Source organism: Mobula birostris, chromosome 5 (genome assembly GCF_030028105.1).
Source record: "Mobula birostris isolate sMobBir1 chromosome 5, sMobBir1.hap1, whole genome shotgun sequence".
Classification (NCBI taxonomy): Eukaryota; Metazoa; Chordata; class Chondrichthyes; order Myliobatiformes; family Myliobatidae; genus Mobula; species Mobula birostris.
The window spans coordinates 3,171,368-3,197,448 of record NC_092374.1 but is presented as its reverse complement, the minus strand read 5'-3'; the positions used below and the strand labels follow the sequence as shown (position 1 = coordinate 3,197,448).

General features: G+C 46.3%; 1 protein-coding gene across 9 annotated transcripts in view; it reads right to left on the bottom strand.

Annotated features, from left to right (window-relative positions):
- Window positions 1–26,081, bottom strand: part of spef2 (sperm flagellar 2) — a 216,674-nt gene that overhangs the window by 114,538 nt on the left and 76,055 nt on the right. For 7 of the 9 annotated variants that reach the window (XM_072257490.1, XM_072257494.1, XM_072257495.1 and 4 more), the window contains 8 exons: window positions 21,890–22,046; window positions 21,121–21,194; window positions 15,902–16,005; window positions 8,553–8,890; window positions 7,688–7,799; window positions 7,207–7,361; window positions 1,416–1,526; window positions 495–587 (listed from right to left, as the gene is read on the bottom strand). In XM_072257490.1, coding sequence (XP_072113591.1) covers window positions 495–587; window positions 1,416–1,526; window positions 7,207–7,361; window positions 7,688–7,799; window positions 8,553–8,890; window positions 15,902–16,005; window positions 21,121–21,194; window positions 21,890–22,046 — 1,144 coding nt within the window. The remainder of the gene's footprint in view (window positions 1–494; window positions 588–1,415; window positions 1,527–7,206; window positions 7,362–7,687; window positions 7,800–8,552; window positions 8,891–15,901; window positions 16,006–21,120; window positions 21,195–21,889; window positions 22,047–26,081) is intronic. The other 2 variants (XM_072257491.1, XM_072257492.1) reach the window with 2 other exon arrangements.

Here is a 26,081-nt window from a genome sequence, read left to right as displayed (position 1 = left end):
CAGCTGACAATGACGGAAATTCACATTCACCACACACCTCACTCTCCTCACCCACTCAATCCCCTCCCACAGCCCCCGGACACTCTCCCTACCCACTCAATCCCCTCCCACAGCTCCCGGACACTCTCCCTGCTCTCCCCACCCACTCAATCCCCTCCCACACCCCAGGGACACTCTCCCCCAACCCACTGAATCCCCTCCCACAAACAGTTGATCTTTTAACTCTGCCTAATGATTTGGCACACACAGAATTCCACAGGCACATTACTCTCTGACAGGAGACACTTCTCTACACCTCCATTTGAAATGACTGTGCTGTACTCATCTGCCCCAGAGGCCTGTTGTGCAATAAACATCTTTGGAAGGGACTGGGCCGATGCAGCAGTTGACAGGTCTAACTGCCTCACTGAACACGAAGCAGCTCCACAGACTGAACTTTCCAGTACAATGCTTTCCCACTTGAGGTGGTTCGCTAACTCACTGATCCATCGTACCTGCCTGACTAATGGAGGCAGATTTGTTCTGCTTCTTATCACCAAGCGACACCTTAATCTTCTCTTTGGCAGAGCTGGGAACGCTCACAGAACCTGCGGGTAAGACAAGTTATTAAGGAGATAGCCGGGGAAGAGCGAGATTGCCTGGTTATCACAGGGGTCCTTGATGGTGGTGGAGACACTTTGGATCACAGAGTGGAAACGTTAAGTAGTATAAAACCACAGAAACACAAGAGATTCATTAGATGCAGCAAATCCAGAGCAACACACACAAAGTACTGGATGAACCCAGGTAAGGCAGCATTTCTGGTGGGGAATCTCAATGTTTTGAGCAGAGACTAAGGGTTAACGTGTTAAATGAGATTCAGAGAAGGTTCATTAGGTTTGTGGGCGAGTTGTCTTTTGAGGAAAGGTTGGACAGACTGGGAGGCTCAAACCAATCTCAATGAGGTGTTTCAGGCACAAACAGCACAACTGATGAGAAGAGATAAGCACAGGAGATTCTGTAGATGTTGGAAATCCAGAGAAAACACAGTCAAAATGCTGGAGGAACTCTGCAGGTCAGGCGCATCTACAGAAAGGAGTAAACAGTCAATGCTTTGAGCCAAGTCCCAATGAAGGGTTTCAACTCAAAATGTCAACTGTATATTCCCCTTCAAAGATACTGCTTGACCTGCTGAGTTCCTTCACAATTTTGTGTTTTGCTGTGAAATAATGTTAATATTCACTATTGAATCAAATGGTAATCAAACACAAAGAGGGGCTGAATGGCCTGCCTCTCTGGGACATTTTATTCTTCAATAACTTTGATGGCAGCTTCAGAGATGAACGGAGAAGGAAAGGAGATGGGCTCTATTCTGAATCAGACCTTACAGAGTGCAATGAATCCCAGTGTCCCCCTACATCCACACTGACACTCACCACTTCCCACTAAATCCACATCCTTTGGGGACGTCTCCTGACGGCCCTGGGAAGGAGATGTTTCAGCCAGGGCGGGCGTGGTCTCCCCTGGAGGCTTCTCAGTCACAGCATCTGCAATTCAGACCAAGTGGGGTAAAGTCACTATGCTGACCTGGGAAACAGGGCAGTGAGATTCCACACAGCCAGTTCCCTCCAACAGCAGTGAGATCAGTGATCAGGATAACAGAAACTCAACCCCGGACTGAAATAAGTTCCGACTCTCTCCAAGCAAATGACCTTTCACCCAGACCTTCACAGAACTGTATGGCACACACATGTCAGTGCTGACCATGATGGTCACATTTCTGACCACTACGGCACCCTCTGGCTGTGAAGCATCTTGAGGGTGTGTACAATCGGTTAATCTGAAAGACGATATTCCGGAAGTATCACAATGGAGCATCCGATCAAGCCGTATAGTTCACAGCACAGGAACAGGCCCTTCGGCCCACCATGCCTGTGCTGACCATGCTAGTCAGTGGTCAGTACCCATTCATACCCTGTCTGTTCATGAGTGTGCCCAAAGATTGATATTGTACCTGCTGTCATAATGACACTTAAAAGACATTTTGGAAGGTACATGGATAGGAAGGGCTTACCATTAAGGGCTCACCAATTCCATTAAGCAAGGGGTCCGTAAAACCAAGGCTGGGAAGCCCTGGTTTAGAGCGATGTGGGCCAAGTGTGGGCAAATGGGACTGGCTTTTTAGCACCTGGGTCAGCACTGTATAACTCTCCGACTTGCCCTGGAAGCATGTGCCAGGTATCCACCATTCTCTGTGCAAAAATAATCTGGCCCTATAAATCCTTTTTAAACTTTCTTCCCTCATCTTCAAGCTATGCCCTCTAGAATCGACATTTCTACACTAGGAAAAAGACTGCGATTATAAGCCCATAAGATATGGGAGCAGAATTGTGCCATTTGACTTATCGCGTCTGCTCCACCATTTCATCATGGCTGATCCAATTTTCCTCTCAGACCCCATCTCCTGCCTTCTTCCATATCCTTTCATGCCCTGACCAATCAAGGATCTAACAAGCTCTGCCTTAAATACACGCAACGACCTGGCCTCCACGGCTGCCTGTGGTAATAAATTCCACAAATTCACCACTCTCTGGTTGAAGAATTTTCTCTGCATCTGTTTTAATTGGACCCCCTCTATCCTGAGGCTGTTCCCTCTTGTCCTAGACTCCACCACCATGGAAAACATCCTTTTCATGTCTACTCTGTCCATTCCTTTCAACATTCGGAAAGTTTCAATGAGATCCCCCCCTCATCCTACTAAATTCTAGTGAGTACAGACCCAGGGCGTTCCTTGTATGATAAACCCTTTCATTCCCGGAATCATCCATGTGAAGCTCCTCTATACTTCTCCAATGCCATCACATCTTTTCTAAGATGAGGTGCCCAAAAATATACACAATACTCACGGTGAGGCCTCATCAGAGCCTTATAAAGCTTCAGCATCACATCACTGTTTTTGTAATCTAGGCTCTTGAAATGAATGCTAACATTGCATTTGCCTTCCTCGCCACCAACTCTACCTGCAAGTTAGGCTTTGGGGCGTTCTGCACAAGGACTCCCAAGTCCCTTTGTATCTCAGATTTATGGATTTTCTCCCTGAATAGAACATAGTCTGCACTTTATTTCTACTACCAAAGTGCATGACCATGCATTTTCCAACATTGTATTTCATTTGCCACTTTCTTGCCCATTCTCCTAATCTGTCTAAGTCCTTCTGCAGCCTAACTGTAGACTACCTGGCTCCTACCAATCTACATATTATATGCAAGCTTGGCAACAAAGCCATCTCTTCCATCTTTTAAATCATTTATATACAGCATAAAAAAGTGGTCCCAACACTGAACCCTGTGGAACACCACTAGTCACTGGCAGCCAACCAGAAAAGGATCCTTTTATTCCCACTCACTGCCTCCTCCCATTCAACCAATGTTCTAACCATGCCTGTAACCTTCCTGTAATACCATCAGCTCTTAACTTGGTAAGCAGCCTCATGTGTGGCACCTTGTCAAAGGGCTTCTGAAAGTCCAAATATACAACATCCACTGCATCCTCTTTACCTGTCCTACTTGTTCCAATAGGTTCATCAGGCAAGATTTTCCCTTAAGGAAACCATGCTGACTTCGTCCTATCTTGTTCTGAGTCATTGAGTACTCCATAAACTCATTCTTAACAATTGACTCCAATATCTTCTCATCCACTGAGGTCAGGCTAACTAGTCTATAATTTCCTTTCTGCTGCCTTCCTCCTTTCTTAAACAGTGGAGTGACATTTGCAATTTTCCAGTCATCTGGCAGCATATCAGACTCCAATGATTTTTGAAAGATCATTACTAATGCCTCCACAATCTCTGACACTACCTCTTTTGGAACTCTCGGGTGCAGTTCAGTTGTCCAGGTTTCTTAAGTCCCCTTATATCTTTCAACTTTTGAGCACCTTCTCCCTTGTAACAGTAACTGCACTCATTTCTCTTTCCTCACATCCTTTAACATCTGGCACACTGCAAGTGTCTTCCACAGCGAAGACTGAAATACTCATTTGGATCATCTGCCATCTCCTTGGCCCCCAATATTATCTCTCCGGCCTCATCTTCTAATGGTCCTATATCCACTCTCATTTCTATTTTATTTTTTACATACTTGAAAAAAGCTTTTACTATCCACTTTGATATTGTTTGCCGGCTTGCTTTCATATTTCAGCCTTTCCCTCCTAATGATTTTTAGATGCTCTCTGTAGGTTTTTGAAAGAAGCTGTCCCAACACTGACTTCTGTGGAACACCACTAGTCACTGGCCGTCAACCAGCAAACAATTCTTTTATTCCCACTCGCTGCCTCCTCCCAATCAGCCAATGCTCTAAACATGACAGTAGCTTTCCTCTGTTTTCCCACTAATTTTTACTTTGATGTATGCCCTTTCTTTTGCTTTTATATTAGCTTTGCATTCCCTTGTCAGCCATGGTTGTACTATTTTGCCATTTGAGTATTTCTTTGTTTTTGGAATACATCTATCCTGCACGAGATCCTCCTTCTAAAAGGATGCCTCTGTATTCTAAGGCTGTGTTCTCTGGCTTTAGACTCCCCCACCATGGAAATATTCTCTCCAAATCCACTCTATCAAAGCCTTTCACTTAAGGTTGTCATAGCCGGGGGTGGTAGTGGCGATAAGCTCCCACTACCTATAAAGTGCTCCAAATGTCCTGCGTCTCTAACAGCCTCTGACAACCAAGTGCAACTCTTGGCCATGTGTGGCTTAGCTACTAGGCCCAGCGGAACTGTTTCTACTGACAAGAGAAGGGGCAAAGGTGGACCATTGGCGCCTCAAAACCAGTTGCTTTGGGCAGGTGGGACTCATCAGCCTTGGACAGCAGCCTGTCTAGGAGAAGGAAAACTCTGATTTTATACCTCCACTGCCTTGTGTCCATACCCACCCATGGGAAAGGCTTCAGGAGTAGACCCAAAGGAAGAAATCTGGAGCTGGGGTACCTAAGGCAGTTTGATGTTGTTTACAACTTCACTCTGACAACCTCTGCGATGACACTGGTGCCAAGCTGAATGAGAGCTTGCCCTTCCCTTGGACTACATCAGTGATGTGGAGAGGGGGAACCTGTTCTTCAAAACTTCCCACCCAGGCTTGCGCCCTGGAGAGGACACAATCCACCAGAGTCACAAACCCGCGACACCCTGGGATCGACGGCTGCCTACTAGGTTTCAATGAGGTCACTCCTGAATTCTAGTAGATACAGGCCCAGAGACATCAGACACTCTTCATATGACAGCTCTTCTTATTTATCTTACTCATACTGCAGATAATTTTACACACACTTATACCCTCTAATGCTCCAGAATACTCACTCTTTGTTTGATCAAAATCTTCTTATAGCACATACCCTCTAATCCAGGGAGCATTCTCTCCAAAATCTCCATATCCTTTCTGTAATGCAGCCCTGACAAATGTACACTCTCTAGCTGTGGCCTAGCCAATGTTTAATACAGCTGTAACACCTCTCCTTTTACAGTCAGCACTCCAACCGATGAAGACTAAACCCTCATTTACCACAGGAGGGGATAGTGGCAGCAGACTAAGGGAGCTGGACACTTTGTGATGGATCTGAGCTGCAGGAACTGAGCAGATGCCTGCAAGAGCTGAACACTGGGTTCAGACAGAGTCCCACAATAAAAGTACTGGAGGCAGGGGACTGCCTGGACCAGGACCTTCAGTCAATGTAGCTGTAGGACAGGGGAACATGACTCCTTGCCAACGAAGATTCCCCACCTGTGCCCATCCCATCTCTCTCTCTCTTTTCATTACAATGATCAGGCGCAAGGGGTGGGGGGGGGCGCAGGGTCCCACACCACTAGATTTGAGATCAGTCATTCCCTGCAGAAATCGGGTTCTGGAAACAGCCTCACTGGCCACAGCACTGAATGGGCTCGCCATCTGTGGACTAAATTTCGGGGACCCTGCAGCCCATGTTTTATGCATTATTTGTTTACTTTTTTTATTAATTCCTCTTTTGTAAATTGGATGTTTGCTGGTCTTTGTTGTGTATGTTTTTTTTGTTTCTTTGTTTAGTGGATGCCTACAAGAAGATGAATTTCACAGTTGTATATTGTACACATACTTTTACGATACATGTATTTTGAACCATTCCCTGACCACACCCTGGAGTTTCCTCCCCGACACCACTGTCTTCACCAGAGGCTGACAATATAGAATAGTACAGCACAGTGCAGATCTTTCAACCTGTTCTAAGATCAATCTAACCCTTCCCTCCCATATAGCCCTCCATTTTTCTTTCATCCATGTGCCTAGAGTTTCTTAAGTATCCCTACTGTATCTGCCTCAACTACCACCACTCCTGGCAGGGCATTCCACACACCCACCACACTCTGTAAAACAAAACCTACCTCTGACATTCTCCCCACCCCCGAATACTTTCCTCTAATCACCTTAACATTATGGCCGTCTTATTAGCCATTTCTATTCTGGGAAAGAGTCTCTGGCTGTCCACTCCATCTGTGCTTCTTATCATCTTGTACACCTCTATCAAGGCACCTCTCATCAGCCTTCACCCCCAAAAGAAAAGCCTTCGCTCACTCAACCTATCCACAAAGACACGCTGTCTAGTACTGGCAGCATCTTGGTAAATCTCCTCTGCGCCCTCTCTGAAGTTTCCACATTTTTCTTGTAATAAGGCAACCAGAACCGAACACAATAAAGTATGATCTAACCTGGGTTTTTATAAAGCTGCAATATTACTTTGAAGCTTTAAACTCAATCCCCTACCTTAAGAAAGCCAACACTGTACACCCACCACACTGTCAACTGTACTGCAGCCTAAGCTATAACACACCACGTATCCAGACTGACGCAGTGCATTCCCTCTCTCTCTTTCCCTGTCTCCTCATCACCCCTGATTCCTCTTCCTTCTACAACAACCCTGCCTTCTTCCTCTTGCCCCTCCAGTCACTGGAATTTTGAGCACTCTGCATCCTGCCCCTCTAGTCAATAGGAGTTTGGACGCCCTGCCTCTTGAAGTCACTGGGACTTTGGATACCCTGCCTCCTCCTCCCCCCTCGAGCCTTCCTTCACCTGTGCAGACAGCAAATGGGCAAGAACGTGCAGGGCAGGGCTTCACTCACTACACCTGCCTCACTGACCACTGTTACACCGGGTGCCCGGGTACCTGCTGTGGGTCTGATCCTGACTCCTGTGCCACGGCTGCTCACCTCTGCTGTGCTTTTTGAGCAGGGACTCCACCAGGACCAGCTCCAGCTTCTCCAGTAGCTCGGCCTGTTGCAGCTCCCCATTCACCTTTGCCAGGATCTGCTGTCCCGTAAACCACTTCTCCAGCTTGGGCCAGTGCTCCAGGAAACCTGTCAGTCTATCAAAAGGCACAGGCATTATAACCCACCTAATCGCTCTGAAACCCACTCGTCTCCCAGGTCACAGGCACACCACGGATAAGGATTCACTATCGGCTGAACTCATGGCACTGGCCCCTAGGGCCAGAGGGAGGGGTATCAGAGACAAGGGATGCAATCCCTAATCATTCCCCAAGGTTAGGGTTCACAAAGTGTGTTCAATGGCTCAGGGACATGTTCAATGGCTGAGGGACGTGTTCAATGGTCAGGAGCAAAGGGCACACTCCCCAAAGTCAGAGAATCACAAAGCACGGTCTTCAGGTCAAGGGCTATAGATATTACTCACCGAGGCAGCAGCTGCTCCTCTGTTGGGGACATATTTCCACCAACATCCAGGATCTCCTGGGGTCCCTGTTCACCGGATGTTTTCTGGATCATGGCCTCAGCACACTGACCAACTGTTACACACAGCACAAAGAAACACAAGACAGCACCACATTCTGATTTAATGCAGCACCCACTTCGAGTGGCAGTCCCTTTGTCCAATCTCCTACTGCTACCACCCCCAATCCCCATCCCCTTCTCCAATCCCCACCCCCCTCCAATCCCCTACTGCTACCAGCCCCAATCCCCATCCCCTTCGTCCAATCCCCTACTGCTACCACCCCCAATCCCCACCCCCTTCGTCCTACCCCCTTCTGCTAATACCCCCAATCCCCATCCCCTTCTCCAATCCCGTTACCACCCCCAATCCCCTCTGCTACCACTCCCAATCCCCATCCCCTTCTCCAATCCCGTTACCACTCCCAATCCCCATCCCCTTCTCCAATCCCGTTACCACTCCCAATCCCCATCCCCTTCTCCAATCCCCACCCCCCTCCAACCCCCTTCTGCTAATACCCCCAATCCCCATCCCCTTCTCCAATCCCCTTCTGCTAATACCCCCAATCCCCATCCCCTACTGCTACCACCCCTAATCCCCTCTACTATCATCACCCAATCCCCATCCCCTTCTCCAATCTCTACCTCCCCCCATCCCTTTCTAACACTCCCCAATCCCCACCCCTTTCTCCAATCTGTACCCCCCAATCCCTTTCTACCACCCCCAATCCCCTTCTACCACCCCCAATCCCCACTCCCTTCTCCAATCTCTACCTCCCCCCCCCCCAGTCCCCCACCGTCCCTGCCGTGACCCACTGCCCATCCTTTACCTGGCCTGTTCCTCACCCCCCCATCCTGTCCATTCTCCTTCCCAAACTCTCTGCTGCGATTCTGACCAGGGTGCTGGGCCCTACCATTGTTATGCAAGTGGCGAACCAGCACAGTATTGTCTGAAACCTCTAGGAGAATGGCGATGTCCAGGGCAGGCTGGGGAGGAAGGGGCTGTTTGGAAGCCTTTGGGTCCACAGCCATTTTGGTTCTGGACCTCTTAGTCTTTGGTACAGTGTAATCAGGGTCGACCCCGGTCAGCAACTTCTCCAGCAGCTTGGCTTGTGTGATAGTTGCTGGGAATCCATCAAGGATCCAGCCACATCCTGCCGGCAGTCGCCTACAAAAGAGACCAAGCAGGGGGTAGTGTACGAGGAACCTCCGCTCAGTGGCCTGGGCTATTACACCAACTCTTACACAAAACCCAGCACTGAAAGAACAAACAGATTTTTAGATTCTATCAGACTCACACAGCATGGAACCTGGTAAAGCCCTCCACACCAATAAGCACATTTCACAAGGAGCACTGTTGCAGGAAAGCAATATCCATCAAGAACCCCACCACCCAGGCCATGCTCTTCTCACTGCTGCCATCAGGAAGGTGGTACAGGAGCCTCAGAACCCACACCACCAGGTCAGGAACAGTTAATACTTTTCGACCATGAACTCAACAGAGTGGATAACTTCACTCATCCCAGAAAAGGCTCCCTTTATTTCCACTCTTTGCCTCCTGCCAATCATTAAGGCATCCGTTAGTCTTGCAAGACCATGGATCTGCACCTGGAAAGTCTTCACTCTCCAGGGCGCAGGCCTGGGCAAGGTTGTATGGAAGACCAGCAGTTGCCTATGCTGCAAGTCTCCTCTCTCCATGACACCAAAGGGAAGGGCATCAGGACCCATACAGCTTGGCACCAGTGTCGTCGCAGAGCAATGTGTGGTTAAGTGCCTTGCTCAAGGATAAAACACATTGCCTCGGCTGGGGCTTGAACTCACGACTTTCGGGTCGCTAGTCCAATGCCTTAACTACTTGGCCACGTGGCCACTGCCAATCAGCCGCTGCTTTATCCATGCTAGGGGTTCATAGCTTATGAAGCAGCCTCATGTGTGGCACTTTGTCAAAAGCCTTCTAAAAATCCAAATACATAATATCAACTGATTCTCCTTGGTCTATTCTGCTTGCGAATTCCAACAGCTTTGTGAAGCAAGATTTTCCCTTGAGGAAACCATGGCTTATTTTATCATGTGCCTCCAAATGCCCTGAAACCATATCCTTAAGCTAAGAAGTAGGACCTCCAGGGTAGTAATTTCTGGATGCTACCTATGCCACGTGCCAGTGCGAGGAGAAACAGGATGATTTTGCAGATCATTGTGCGACTGACATTCAGGGTGCAGAGCTTCAGGTTCTTGGATCATTGGGATCACTCCTGAGGGAGGTATGACCTGTTCAAAAGTGACGGCTTGCATCTGAACCCAAGGGAGACTAATATTCTGGTGGGCAAGTTTGTTAGAGCTATTGGTAAGGATTTAAACTAATTTGGCAGAGGGTGGGAATCAGAGTGAAGTGACCCAGGAGAGAACATAGTATTCTCCAACTTCCGGTAATTTCCTCTCCCTCCCTTCCCCTATCTCTATGTCACTCTGCTCCCTCCCCCAGCTGCCTATCACCTCCCTCATGGTTCTGCCTCCTTGTACTACCCATTGTGTTTTCCCCTATTCGTTCTTCACCTTTCCTGCCTATCACTTCCCTGCCTCCCCTCCCCCACCCCTTTATCCTTCCCCTTCCTGGTTTTTCACCTGGAACCTACCAGCCTTCTCCTTCCCACCCTCCCCCCACCTTCTTTATAGGGCCTCTACCCCTTCCCTCTTCAGTCCTGACGAAGGGTTCCGGCCCGAAACGTTGACTCATCATTTCCACAGATGCTGCCTGACCTGCTGAGTTCCTCCAGCATGTTGTGAGTGTTGCTTTGACCCCAGCATCTGCAGAGTACTTCGTATTTACGACCCAGGAGAGGATGGATGGCGAAAAAGCAATGATACCGTGCAGTCAGACTGTCAGGAAGGGCAGACAGATGATAGCATAAAATTGCAGCCAGCAGAGTGAATATCAGTACATTAGAGATGCAGAATTAAAAAGGGTAGTAAGTACAGTACTCAATATGTTATATGTCAATGCACGGAGTATAAGAAATAAGGTGGATGATCTTGTTGCACGTTTACAGATTGTTGGGTATGATGCTGTGGTCATCACTGAATCATGGTTGAAGGATGGTGGTAGTTAGGAGATGAATGTCCAAGGTTACACATTGTATCGGAAGGCCAGGAAAGTAAACAGACGAGGTGGTGTGCCTCTGCTGGTAAAGAATAACATCAAATCATTAGAAAGATGTGACATTGGATCAGAAGATGTTGAATTCTTTTGGTTTGAGTTAAGAAACTGCAAGCAGAAAAGGACCCTGATGGCAGTTATATACAGGCCTCCCAACAGTGATTGGGATGTGAACTACAGATTACAACTGGAAATAGAAAAGGCTTGACAAAAGGGCAATGTTTGATAGTCATGGGAGATTTTAACATGCAGGTAGATTTGGCAAATCAGGCTGGTAATAGATCTCAAGGGAGTGAGTTTGTTGAATGCCTATGAGATGGCTTTTTAGAACAGTTTATCATTGAGCCCACTAGGGGATCAGCTTACACTGGATTGGGCGTTATGTAATGAACTGGCGGCAATTAGGGAGCTGAAGGTAAAGGAACTCTTAGGAGACAGTGATCACAATATAATTGAGTTCAACTTGAATTTGATAGGGAGAAAGTAAAGTCTGACATAGCAGTACTTCAGTGGAATAAAGGAAATTACAGTGGAACAAGAGAGGAGTTGGTCAAAGCAAAGACCCTAGAGAGGCTGGTCCTGGCTCATCTCCAACCCCTGGTCAGATCAGCCCTCGATTCCCTGCATTTTGCCTATCGGGAGCACACAGGAGTCGACGATGCTGTCATCTACCTGCTGAACAGAGCCTACTCCCATGTGGATAAGCAGGGCAGCACCATGAGGATCATGTTTTTTTATTCTTCAATAACATACAGCCATCATTGCCGGGGGAAAAACTCCACTGAGTGCAGCTTGGCACTTCCATTGTATCCTGGGTAATGAACTACCTGACTGGAAGACTACAGTTTGTGTGGCTTCAGAGCTGTGTGTCAGACTGGCTATAAGTAGCACCACAGGGGACTGTATTGACTCGTTTCCTGTTTACCCTGTATACCTAGGACTTTAGATGCAACACTCAGTAATGTCATCTGCAGAAATTCTCTGATGACTCAGAAAACCCCCATCCTCACCACAATCTACAGAGGTTGTATTGAGAGCATCCTGAGCAGCTGCATCACGGCCTGGTTCGGAAATTGCACCATCTCGGATCGCAAGACCCTGCAGCGGATAGTGAGGTCAGCTGAGAAGATCATCGGGGTCTCTCTTCCCGCCATCACAGACATTTACACCACACGCTGCATGCGTAAAGCAAACAGTATTATGAAGGGCCCCACGACAAACTCTTCTCCCTCTTGCCATCTGGCAAAAGGCACCGAAGCATTTGGGCTCTCACGACCAGACTATGTAACAGTTTCTTCCCCCAAGTCATCAGACTCCTCAATACCCAGAGCCTGGACTGACACCAACCTACTGCCCTCTACTGTGCCTATTGTCTTGTTTATCATTTATTGTAATGCCTGCACTGTTTTGTGCACTTTATGCAGTCCTGGGTAGATCTGTAGTCTAGTGTAGTTTTGTGTTGTTTTACGTAGTTCAGTGTAGTTTTTGTATTGTTTCATGTAGCACCATGGTCCTGAAAACATGGTCGTTTTTACTGTGTACTGTACCAGCAGTTATGGTGGAAGTGACAATAAAAGGTGACTTGACTTGACTTGACTTGAAATAGTTGGGTGTATAAAGGGAACACGGGAGGATGAATACAGGGCCCTGGCAAAGGACTTTGTCAAATGGTACAAGCTGAATCATCTGCAGCTCAGCATCAGTAAGACAAAGGAGATGCTGATGAACTTTAGGAAGTCTAAGCCTGCACTGCTCCCTGTTACTATTGATGGTGAGGTGTGGATGTGGTGAGGACCTACAAGTACCTGGGGGTACACCTGGGTGACAGACTTGAGTGGAGCACCAACACTGAGGCTGTGTACAAGAAGGGCCAGAGTCACCTCTACTTCCTGAGGAGACTGAGGTCCTTTGGAGTATGCAGGCCACTCCTTCACTTTTTACCAGTCTGTTGCCGCCAGTCCAATCCTCAATGTGGTGGTGTGCTGGGACAAGGGCATCAACACGGGTGATGCCAACAGTAATAAACTGATTAGAAAGGCTGACTCTGTTATAAGAGTCAAACTGGACACACCGGAGAATGTGGTAGAACAAAGGACCCTACGGAAAACCCTGGCAATTCTGGACAATGTTTCTCACCCTCTGCATGTCTGAAAAGAGGAGCACTTTTAGTAATAGGCTAAGACAACTGCACTGCTCCAAAGAGCGCTATATGAGGTCATTCTTAACCTCTGCTATAATGAGTCAACTAAAAGCCGGAGAAATGATGACCCCTCATGTTAGACTGTTTGAACTAGCTTATTTTTTTATTCCTGATGAAGGGTCTTGGCCCGAAATGTCGACTGTACTTCTTTCTATAGATGTTGCCTGAGGCTGTCTACAAGAAGGGTCAGAGCCATCTCTATTTCCTGAGGACACTGAGGTCCTTTAACATCTGCCAGACGATGCTGAGGATGTTCTACGAGTCTGTGGTGGCCAGTGCTATCATGTTTGCAGTTGTGTGCTGGGGCAGCAGGCTGAGGGTAGCAGACACCAACAGAATCACAAACTCATTCGTAAGGCCAGTGATGTTGTGGGGATGGAACTGGACTCTCTCACAGTGGTGTCTGAAAAGAGGATGCTGTCTAAGTTGCATGCCATCTTGGTCAATGTCTCCCATCCACTACATAATGTACTGGGTGGACACAGGAGTACATTCAGCCAGAGACTCATTCCTCCAAGATGCAGCACAGAGCATCATAGGAAGTCATTCCTGCCTGTGGGCATCAAACTTTACATCTCCTTCCTTGGAGGGTCAGACACCCTGAGCCAATAGACTGGTCCTGGATTTATTTCATAATTTACTGGCATAATTTACATATTACTATTTAACTATTTATGGTTCTATTACTATTTATGGTGCAACTGTAACGAAAACCAATTTCCCCCGGGATCAATAAAGTATGACTATGACTTGTCTGCTGCGTTCCACCAGCATCTTGTGTGTGTTGCTTGAATTTCCAGCATCTGCAGATTCTCTAGTGTTTGTATTTTTTATTCTTTCTTACTTCTCTTCCAATATATGTATATCTGTGCACTTCTAATGCTACTGAGGCTCTGCACTTTCCTTTGGGATCGATAAAGGATCATCTGCCTATCTATCTAAACTGAAAGGAGGTGCCATTGGGGTGACAGTGGAGCAGCAATGGGTTGAGTTTCTCGGGAAAAATGAGGAAGGTGAAGGATAGATGTTTTCCAAAAACAAAGAAATACTCAAATGGCAAAATAGTACAGCCATGCTGACAAGGGAAGTCAAAGTTAATGTAAAAGCAAAAGAAAGGGCATGCAACAAACTAAATTTATCAGGAAGGTAGAGGATTGGGACGTTTTCAAAAAACCTACGGAAAGCAACTAAAAGAATCATGAGGAGGGAAAAGATGAAATATGAAAGCAAGCTAGCAAACAATATCAATGTGGATTGAAAAAGATTTTAAGTATGTAAAAAATAAAAGAGAGGTGAGAGTGGATAAAGGACTGCGAGAAAATGAGGCCGGATAAATAATAACGGGGGAACAAGGAGAAGGCAGATGAACCAAATAAATATTTTGCATCAGTTTTACTGTGGAAGACACTAGCAGTGTGACAGATGTTAAAGGGTGTGAGGGAAGAGAAGTGAGTGCAGTTACTATTACAAGGGAGAAGTTGCTCAAAAAGCTGAAAGACCCAAGGGTACATAAGTCACCCAGATCAAATGAATTACACCCTAGGGTTCTGAAAGAGGTAGTGGTCGAGAATATGGAGGCATTAGTAATGATCTTTCAAGAATTACTGGACTCTGGCATGATTCTGGAGAACTGGAAAATTGCAAATATCACTCTACTCTTCAAGAAAGGAGGGAGGCAGCAGAAAGGAAATTACAGACCAGTTAGCTTGACTTCTGTGCTTGGGAAAATGTTAGAGTCAATTGTTAAGAAAGAGGTTATGGAATACTTGGTGACACAAGGTAGGACAAAGTCAGCATCGTTTCCTCATGGGAAAATCTTGCCTGACGAATCTGTTGGAATTACCTTTACCTATCCTACTTGTAAACAGTAGATGTTGTATATTTGGATTTTCAGAAAGCCTTTGACAAGGTGCCACACATGAGGCTGCTTACCAAGTTAAGAACCCATGGTATTACAGGAAAGTTACTGGCATGGTTAGAGCATAAGCTGATTGGTAAGAGGCAGTCAGTGAGAATAAAAGGATCCTTTTCTTGTTGGCTGCCAGTGACTAGTGGTGTTCCACAGAGGGTTGGCGTTGGGACAGCTTCATTTTATGCTGTATATAAATGATTCAGATGATGGAATAGATGGCTTTGTTGCCAAGTCTGCAGAGGATGCAAGGTCTGGTGCAGGGGCAGGTAGTGTTGAGGAAACAGGAAGGCTGCAGAAGGACTAAAACAGATTAGGAGAATGGGCAAGAAAGTGGAAAATGGAATACAATGTTTTCATTGTTTGAAAATGCATGGTCATGCACTTTGGTAGAAGAAATAAATATGCAGACCATTTTCTAAACGGGGAGTAAATCCAAAAACCTGAGACGCAAAAAGACTTGAGAGTGCTTGTGCAGAACACCCTAAAGGTTAACTTGCAGGTACAGTCGGTGGTGAGGAAGACAAATGCAAGGTTATCATTCATTTCAAGAAGTATAGAATACTAAGAGCAGGGATGTGATGTTGACCAACCTACTATACCCTCTACTGTGCCTACTGTCTTGTTTATTATTTATTATTATTTATTGTAGTGCCTGCATTGTTTTGTGCACTTTATGCAGTCCTGGGTAGGTCTGTAGTCTAGTGTAGTTTTTGTGTTTTTTCTTACGTAGTTCTGTGTAGTTTTTGTATTGTTTCATGTAGCACCATGGTCCTGGAAAACATTGTCTCATTTTTACTATGTTCTGTACCAGCAGTTATGGTTGAAATGACAATAAAAAGTGACTTGACTTGAATCTCGTAACCTGTACAGCTCAGCACAATGTTAAGACACCAGCAGCGATCAGTGAACTCACCGCAGACATTCATTCACCATCTCTGTCAATAAATCATCAGGAACACTTTTCCCTTTCCTCAGAAACTTGGCAGCACGTTCTCCCAGCTGGGCACGGGCACTAGGCTGTCGGGCAGAGCAGATTCAATGTCTATTGTGAACACAGGGGCACAGTTCGATACAATTTCTCCATACAACCAACTCACCCACTTGGGATGGGTCTCACACACTCACACACTGACCCTCACTGGGGGACAGTCCCATACACACACTGACCCTCACTAAGAGACAGTCTCACACACACACTGACCCTCACTGAGAGACAGTCTCACACACACACTGACCCTCACTGGGGGACAGTCCCTCACTCACACTGACCCTCACTGGGGGACGGTCCCACACACACACTGACCCTCGCTGGGGGACAGTCCCTAACTCACACTGACCCTCACTGGGGGACGGTCCCACACACACACACTGACCGTCACTGGGGGACAGTCCCACACACACACTGACCCTCACTGAGGGACAGTCCCACACACACACACTGACCCTCACTGGGGGACAGTCTCACACACACTGACCCTCACTGAGAGACAGTCCCACACACACACACTGACCCTCACTGGGGGACAGTCCCTCACTCACACTGACCCTCACTGGGGAACGGTCCCACACACACACTGACCCTCACTGGGGCACGGTCCCACACACACACTGACTCTCACTGAGGGACAGTCCCACACACACACACTGACCGTCACTGGGGGACAGTCCCACACACACACTGACCCTCACTGGGGGACAGTCTCACACACACTGACCCTCACTGGGGGACGGTCCCACACACACACTGACCCTCACTGGGGGACAGTCCCACACACACACACACACACACACTGACCCTCACTGGGGGACAGTCCCACACACACACTGACCCTCACTGGGGGACAGTCCCACACACACACTGACCCTCACTGGGTGACAGTCTCACACACACACTGACCCTCACTGGGGGAGAGTCCCACACATATACTGACCCTCACTGGGGGACAGTCTCACACACACACTGACCCTCACTGGGGCACAGTCCCATACATACACTGACCCTCACTGGGGGACAGTCCCACACACACTGACCCTCACTGGGGGACAGTCCCACACACACAGTGACCCTCACTGGGGGACAGTCCCACACACACACACTGACCCTCACTGGGGGACAGTCCCACACACACACTGACTCTCACTGGGGGACAGTCCCACACACACACTGATCCTCATTCAGGGACAGGTGCCACACACTGATAGGAGATCTCTGACAATTGGTGTTTGGCAAGGATCAGTGCTGGGTCCTGTGTTGTCTGAGATTTATCTAATGTAGATATAGTGTAGGTAGGCTGATTAGCAAGTTTACAGATCTCCCAAACATTGCCAGAGTTGTTGATAATGAGAAAGGGTTTGAAAGCAAACAGCAGGATATAGATCAGTTGTTGTTGTTCTGCTGAACATTTTGGACATGCAGTACGTTGGCGCAGTAATGTGTGATGACACTTGCAAGCTTAACCCAGCTTATCCTTTGGTTGAATTGGTTGTTAACGGAAACAATGTTTGCATTAACAATGACACTTGATCTTTCACTGCATGTGATCAATAAATGTGAATGTGAAATGTGGCAGAGAATGGCAGATGAAGTGTGATCTGAACAAGTGAGAGGTGTTGCACATTGGGAGGTAAAATGTAAAGAGGAATATCTCATTCAGTAAATAGGAGGCCCGTTAGAAGTATTAATGCAAAAGGGACCTTTGGGTCTAGTCGTAGACTCAAAGAAAAGTATAGCATAGAAAAAGGCCCTTTGGCCCATCTAGTTCATGTCAAACTATTTAAATTGTTTACTCCCATCGACCTAGGACCATGGCCCTCCATACCCCTCCCATCTATGCACCTATCCAAACTTCACTTAAATGTTGAAATCAAGTTTGCATGCCCCACTTGTGCTGGCAGCTCATTCACTCTTACACAACCCTCTGAGTAAAGAAGTTTTGTCTCATGTTCTCCTTAAACTTCTCACCTTTCACATTTAACGCATGACATCTGGTTGTAGTCCCACTCAGCCTCAGTGGAAAAAGCCTGCTTTCATTTACCCTATAGCCTTCATAATCATGTACAGCTCTATCAAATCTCTTTCAATCATCTACATTCCAAGGAATTAAGTCCTAACCTATTCAACCTTTCCTCATAACTCGGGTCCTCTAGACCTGGCAACAACCTTGTACATTTCCTCTGTACTCTTTCAACCTTATTTACTCCTTTCCTGTAGGTAGGTGACCAAAACTGCACACAATACTCCAAATTAAGCCTCACCAATGTCTTAAAAATAACAACTTCAAAATAATATCCCATCTTCTGTACTCATGAAGGCCATTGTGCCAAAAGCTTTCTTAATGACCCCATCTACCAGTGTTGCCACTTTCAATGAATTATGGACCTATATTCCCAGATCCCTTTGTTCTTCCACACGTCTCAGTGTCCCACTCTTCATGGTGTAAGACCTACCCTGGTTGGTTGTACTGAGGTGCTACACCTCTCATTTGTCTGCATTAAATTCCATCTGTCATTTTACCAGCTAGTCCAGATCCTGCTGCAAGCTATGATAGCCTTTCTCACTGTCCACTATACCCCCAATCTTGGTGTCATCTGCAAATTTGCTGATCCAGTTAACCACATTATCATCCAGACTGTTGGTGTAGATGACAAACAAAAACAGATCCAAACCGATCCCTGCGGCACTCCACTAACCAGAGACCTCCATCTACTACCCTTTTCTGGCTTCTCCCACAAAGCCAATGTTGAAACCAACTTACTACCTCATATTGAATGCCAAGAAACTGAATCTTCTTGACCAATCTCCCATGTGGGACCTTGTCAAATGCCTTGCTAAAATCCACATAGACAATATCCACAGCCTTGCCTTCATCCACTTCCATGGTAACTTCCTCAGAAAACTCTCTAAGATCAGTTAGACATGACCTACCACACACAAAGCTATGATGACAATCAGTCCATGTCTATCCAAATATTTATATATCCAAATCTCAGAATACCTTCCAGTAACTTTCCCACTACTGAGTCAGGCTCACCAGCCGATAATTTCCGGGTTTATTTTTAGAGCCTTTCTTGAACAGAGGAACAACATTAGCTATCCTCCAATCTTCTGGTAGCTCACCTGTCTTTAAGGATGATTTAACTGTCTCAGCTAGGGCCCTGGCAACTTCCGCACTTGCCTCCCGTGAGGTCTGAGGGAACACCTTGGCAGGCCCTGGGGCTTTATCCACCTTAATTTGCCTCAGAACAGCAAACATTTCCTCCTGTGTAAAATAGCTCCCTGAAAATGTGCCTTCTTCATTACCCCACAACACAAGTGGTTAGGGTAACAAGGAGGGCATGCCCAGCGGGGCCAGCACCCTGACTAGGGGGCACGCGTTGAGTAGAGGTTTTGGAGGGAAGATGCAGGAGTGGTTCATGAGGATGTTGCTTGGATTAGAAGGTATGTTCTATTAGAAGGTATGTTCTATTAGAAGGTATGTTCTGTTGGAAGGTATGTTCTGTTGGAAGGTATGTTCTATTAAAAGGTATGTTCTATTAGAAGGTATGTTCTATTAGAAGGTATGTTCTATTAAAAGGTATGTTCTATTAAAAGGTATGTTCCATTAGAAGGTATGTTCCATTAGAAGGTATGTTCCATTAGAAGGTATGTTCTATTAGAAGGTATGTTCTATTAAAAGGTATGTTCTACAAGGTATGTTCTATTAGAAGGTATGTTCCATTAGAAGGTATGTTCCATTAAAAGGTATGTTCTATTAAAAGGTATGTTCCATTAAAAGGTATGTTCCATTAAAAGGTATGTTCCATTAGAAGGTATGTTCCATTAGAAGGTATGTTCCATTAGAAGGTATGTTCCATTAGAAGGTATGTTCTATTAGAAGGTATGTTCTATTAAAAGGTATGTTCCATTAGAAGGTATGTTCCATTAGAAGGTATGTTCCATTAGAAGGTATGTTCCATTAGAAGGTATGTTCCATTAAAAGGTATGTTCTATTAGGAGGTATGTTCTATTAGAAGGTATGTTCTATTAGAAGGTATGTTCTATTAGAAGGTATGTTCTATTAGAAGGTATGTTCCATTAGAAGGTATGTTCCATTAGAAGGTATGTTTTATTAAAAGGTATGTTCTATTAAAAGGTATGTTCTATTAAAAGGTATGTTCCATTAGAAGGTATGTTCCATTAGAAGGTATGTTCCATTAGAAGGTATGTTCTATTAAAAGGTATGTTCTATTAAAAGGTATGTTCTATTAAAAGGTATGTTCCATTAGAAGGTATGTTCCATTAGAAGGTATGTTCCATTAGAAGGTATGTTCCATTAGAAGGTATGTTCTATTAAAAGGTATGTTCTATTAAAAGGTATGTTCCATTAGAAGGTATGTTCCATTAGAAGGTATGTTCTATTAAAAGGTATGTTCTACAAGGAGAGGTTGAACAAACTTGGATTGTTTTCTCTGAACAATGGAGGCTGAGGGGAGACCTGACAGGTTTATAAAATTATGAAAGGCATAGATGGACAGTTAGAATCTTTTTGCCGGGGTAGAAATGTCAAATACTGGAGGACATAGAAGGGTAGGTATCTGGAATGCAGTGCCAGGAGTAGTGTTGGGATTTCCCCGGGATCAATAAAGTATGACTATGACTATGACTATGACTATGACTACGAGATTAGACAAAGGCACATGAGTGTATGGGGAATTGAGGGATATGGATTGTGTGCAGGGAGCATTAGTTAGTTTAATTTGGAAATGTCTTTTAAATATTGTTATTGTAGCAGCTAAACTACTTTCTGTGGCAGCTGATCACAAACACTAACCACCCTCTGAAATAAAGAGGAAGTAGCGTGAAATTCAGTGCTTTTGTTGATAGCGGGGAAGCCAGTCACAGTGTACATGTTGGTACTGTCCAGTTTTTAGATGGGAAATGCAAAGGCAGATGGAATCTAATCCTGTTAAGTGTGAGGCAATGCACTTTGGGAGGAGATGCATAATGAAGGGTAGGACAAGACGGTGTTGAGGAAGGTAGAGGCTTCTGTGGTCAAGCCCAGGGACAGTTGAAAGTGAGAGCACAGGTGAAGGGGTCTGTTACCTGCAGCACCCCGCCCCCCCCCCCTCCCAGATATGTATGTATTCACCTACCTGAGACTCTTGCTTGGCAGAGGTGCGAGTCTGGGCCTCGGGCACTTCCTTCCATTCCTCCTGTGTCTCAGGTGCTGAGAAAGTCACATTAACATGAGCAATCTCCCCTGAAATACCCAGCAGTTTGACCCTCCGCATTCACCGTATCATCGGAGACTGATACCGACAGACCAAAGGAGAACAGGGATCTCGTTGGGTAGTTCCCTCAACATCGTCCAGGGGGTGACAGAGACCATCAGTGCTGAGCTCCTCCTTCCTCACCAGGAGGATGAAACCTAACTACCCTCAGAGTGAGACGGACAACACCGTGGTGACCCTGGAATCATTATCGTTTGAATGCCACTCAGGGACTCCAGAGAGAAACTGTCCCAGGGCCATGGGGAAAGGGCAGCAGAATAGGCTGTCAAGTTAGAATGGTAGGACAGTAATCAAGTGATTCAGCTGGTGCTTCATGGCCTGGTCAGCAACCCATGACCTGCCCAGAGCCCCACAGCATGGCCAGTGCCCCAGTGTTGACATTGGCCAAGAGACCAGACGGTGTCCCACAGCTTGGCTGGTGCTGCAGGGCCCAGCCGGTGCCCCAGTGCGCAGATACAAAGCACCAAATGACTGCTGTATGTGGACCGTGAGATTACAACTGCAGCAGGGGTCAAGCTGGCTGCACTGGGTTCGGGTTCTGGTTCTGCCCCGACCAACATCGCAATATTTACCCCTACACCCCAACTCGCCACCCCCTTCCCAGCCCGACCCTGCTGTGCGTGACTGGTACCAGGCTGCTGGTTAGCTCCGCTGCCGGGGGTTGGGGGCTCAAAGTGATCCATGGATGGGTCGTGCAGCAGATCCTGGACAGCACCCTTTTCTCCGTTGTGTCCATGGGAAACTCCACTGTTCTCAGCTTGCTGCTGTGCTGGGTCCGGAGAGCCTGCCTACACGATGCAACACAAAAATTGGCCATCAGCAATCAGCAATGCATTTCATGGGAGGGTGCAGAAGCTGAGGGAGGAGGATACAAGAGGGTGGGTCAGGAGGCTGGTAGGTAGGAGACTGAGAGGGTGTGGACATGCTGACAATACCAGTATTCATTCAAAGTCAAACTAACTTTATTATCAATGTGTCTGTATGTTACCATATACACCCAGTCCATCACAGATAAAACTCTTCCCACCACTCAGCACTTCCACAAGGAGTGTTCATCATCAAGGATCTCCACCACCCAGGTTATGCCCTCTTCTCACTGCTGCCATCAGAAAGGAGGTACAGGAGCCTCAGGTCCCACACCACCAAGTTCAGGAACCATAGAACCAGAGAACCATAGAACACTACAGCACAGAAAACAGGCAATGTGGCCCTTCTAGTCTGTGCCGAAACATTATTCTGCTAGTCCCATTGACCTGCATCCAGTCCATAACCCTTCAGACCTCTCCCATCCATGCATCTATCCAATTTACTCCTAAAACTTAATAGTGAGCCCACATTTACCATGTCAGATGGCAGCTCGTTCCACACTCCCACCACTCTCTGAGTGAAGAAGATTCCCCTAATGTTCCCCCTAAACTTTTCCCCTTTAACCCTAAAGCCATGTCCTCTCGTATTTATCTCTTCTAATCTAAGTGGAAAGAGCCTACTCGCATTTACTCTATCTATACCCCTCATAATTTTGTAAACCTCTATCAAATCCCCCCCTCATTCTTCTATGCTCCAAGGAATAAAGTCCTAACCTGTTCAATCTTTCTCTGTAACTCAACTCCTGAAGACCCGGCAACATCCTAGTAAATCTTCTCTGCACTCTTTCAATCTTACTGATATCCTTCCTATAGTTAGGTGACCAGAACTGTACACAATACTCCAAATTTGGCCTCACCAATGTCTTATACAACCTCACTATAACATTCCAACTCCTATACTCAATACTTTGATTTATGAATGCCAGGATGCCAAAAGTCTTCTTTACAACCCTGTCTACCTGTGATCCCACTTTCAGGGAATTATGCATCTGAACTCCCAGATCCCTTTGTTCCTCCGCACTCCTCAGTGCCCTACCATTTATTGTGTATGTCCTACCTTGATTTGTCCTTCCAAAATGCAACACCTCACACTTGTCTGCATTAAGTTCATTCTGTCATTTTCTGGCCCATTTTTCCAGTTGGTCCTGATCCCTCTGCAAGCTTTGAAAGCCTTCCTCGCTGTCCACAATGCCTCCAATCTTAGTGTCATCAGCAAACTTGCTGATCCAATTTACCACATTATTATCTAGATCATTGATATAGACAACAGACAACAATAGTCCCAGCACGGATCCTTGAGGCACACCACTAGTCACAGGCCTCCAGTCTGAGAAGCAATCATCCACTACCACTCTCTGTCTTCTCCCATGCAGCCAATTTCAAATCTAGTTTACCTCTCCATGGATACCTAGTGTCTGAACCTTCTGAACTAACCTCCCATGTGGGACCTTGTCAAAGGCCTTACTAAAGTCCAGGTAGACAACATCCACAACTTTTCCTTCATATACTTTCTTGGTAACCTCCTCAAAAAACTCTACAAGATTCACTAAACACGATCTACCATGCATAAAGCCATGCTGACTATCCTTAATCAGCCCTTGGCTGTCCAAATACTTGTATATCCGATCTCTCCGAACACCTTCCAATAATTTACCTACTACTGATATCAGGCTCACAGGCCTGTAATTACCTGGTTTACTTTTGGAGCCGTTTTTAAACAACGGAACAACATGAGCTACCGTCCAATCCTCCAGCACCATACCCGTCGCTAAGGACATTTTAAATATTTCTGCCAGGGCCCCTGCAATTTCTACACTAGTCTCTCTCAAGGTCCGAGGAAATATCATGTCAGGCCCGGGGGATTTATCTACCTTTATTCGCTGTAAGGCAGCAAGCACCTCCTCCTCTTTAATCTCTATATGTTCCATGACACTACTGCTTGTTTCCCTTCCTTCGATATACGTTATGCCAGTTTCCTGAGTAAATACTGATGCAAAAAAATTGTTTAAGATCTCCTCCATCTCGTGACGCTCCACACATAGACAACCACTCTGATCTTCTAGAGGACCAATTTTGTCCCTTACTATCCTTTTACTCTTAATATACTTGTAGAAACCCTTCGGGTTTACCTTCACATTATCTGCCAAAGCAACCTCATGTCTTCTTTTTGCCTTCCTGATTCCCTTCTTTAGTATTTTCTTACATTTTCTGTACTCTTCAAGTCCCTCATTTGTTCCTTGTTGCCTATACCTGCTATACACCTCTCTTTTATTCTTAACCAGATCGCCAATATCTCTTGAAAACCAAGGTTCCTTATGCCTCAGGCAACACACATCAAAGTTGCTGGTGAACGCAGCAGGCCAGGTAGCATCTGTAGGAAGAGGTGCAGTCGACGTTTCAGGCCGAGACCCTTCGTCAGGATTAACTGGTGAACGCAGCAGGCCAGGCAGCATCTGTAGGAAGAGGTGCAGTCGACGTTTCAGGCCGAGACCCTTCGTCAGGACTAACTTTTCCTTATGCTTGTTAACTTTGCCTTTAATCCTGGCAGGAACATGCAAACTCTGCACTCTCAAAATTTCACCTTTGAAGACTTTCCACTTACTGAACACATCCTTGCCAGAAAACAACTTATCCCAATCCACTCTTCCTAGATCCTTTCTCATTTCCACAAAATTGGCCCTTCTCCAATTTAGAACCTCAACTGGAGGACCAGACCTATCCTTATCCACAATTTACTTGAAACTAATGACATTATGGTCACTGGACCCAAAATGTTTGCCTACACATACTTCTGTCACCTGACCTGTCTGGTTCCCTAATAGGAGATCAAGTATTGCATCCTCTCTCATTAGTACCTCTATATATTGACTTAGAAAACTTTCCTGAACACATTTGACAAACTCCACGCCATCTAGCCCTTTCAGTGTGGGAGTCCCAGTCAATATGTGGAAAGTTAAAATCCCCTACTATTACAACTTGCTGTTTCTTACATCGGTCTGCTATCTCTCTGCAGATTTGCTCCTCCAATTCCCTCTGACTATTGGGCGGTCTATAATACAACCCTATTAGCATGGTCACACCTTTTCTGTTCCTCAGCTCCACCCATATGGCCTCTGTAGGCAAGCCCTCCGGGCTGTCCTGTCTACGCACAGCTGTGATATTCTCCATGACTAGTAATGCCACCCCTCCCCCTCTGTCACGTCTGAAACAACGGAACCCCTGAACATTAAGCTGCCAGTTCTGCCCCTCCTGCAACCAAGTCTCACTAATAGCAATAATGTTGTAATCCCACGTGCCAATCCACACCCTAAGCTCATCTGCCTTACCTACAATACTCCTTGCATTGAAATAGATGCACCTGAGAACATTTCTAACACGTACAAACCTTTGATTTCTGTCTATACATGCACTTCTCGCATGACCTTTATCCTTCTCCACCTCACTATCTGCTCTAACACTCTGGTTCCCCTCCCCCTGCAAATCTAGTTTAAACCCCCCGGAGCAGCACTCGCAAATCTTCCCGCAAGAATGTTAGTCCCCCTCCAGTTCAGGTGTAACTCGTCCCATCAGAACAGGTTCCACCTTCCCTGGAACAAAGCCCAATTGTCTAGAAACATGAAGCTCTCCCTCCTGCACCATCTCCTTAGCCACGTATTTAGCTGCATTATCTTCCTGTTTCTAGCCTCACTAGCACGTGGCACGGGTAGCAATGCTGAGATTGCAACCCTGGAGGTCCTGTCCTTCAACTTTGCACCTAACTCCCTAAACTCTCTTTGCAGAACCTCCTCCTCCTTCCTACCCACGTCATTGGTCCCTACATGGATCACGACATCCGGCTGCTCATCCTCCCTCCTGAGAATACCGAGAATTTGACCCAAGATATCGCGGACCCTGGCACCAGCGAGGCAACAGACCATCCAGAATTCTCGATTTCTTCCACAGAACCTCTTATCTGTC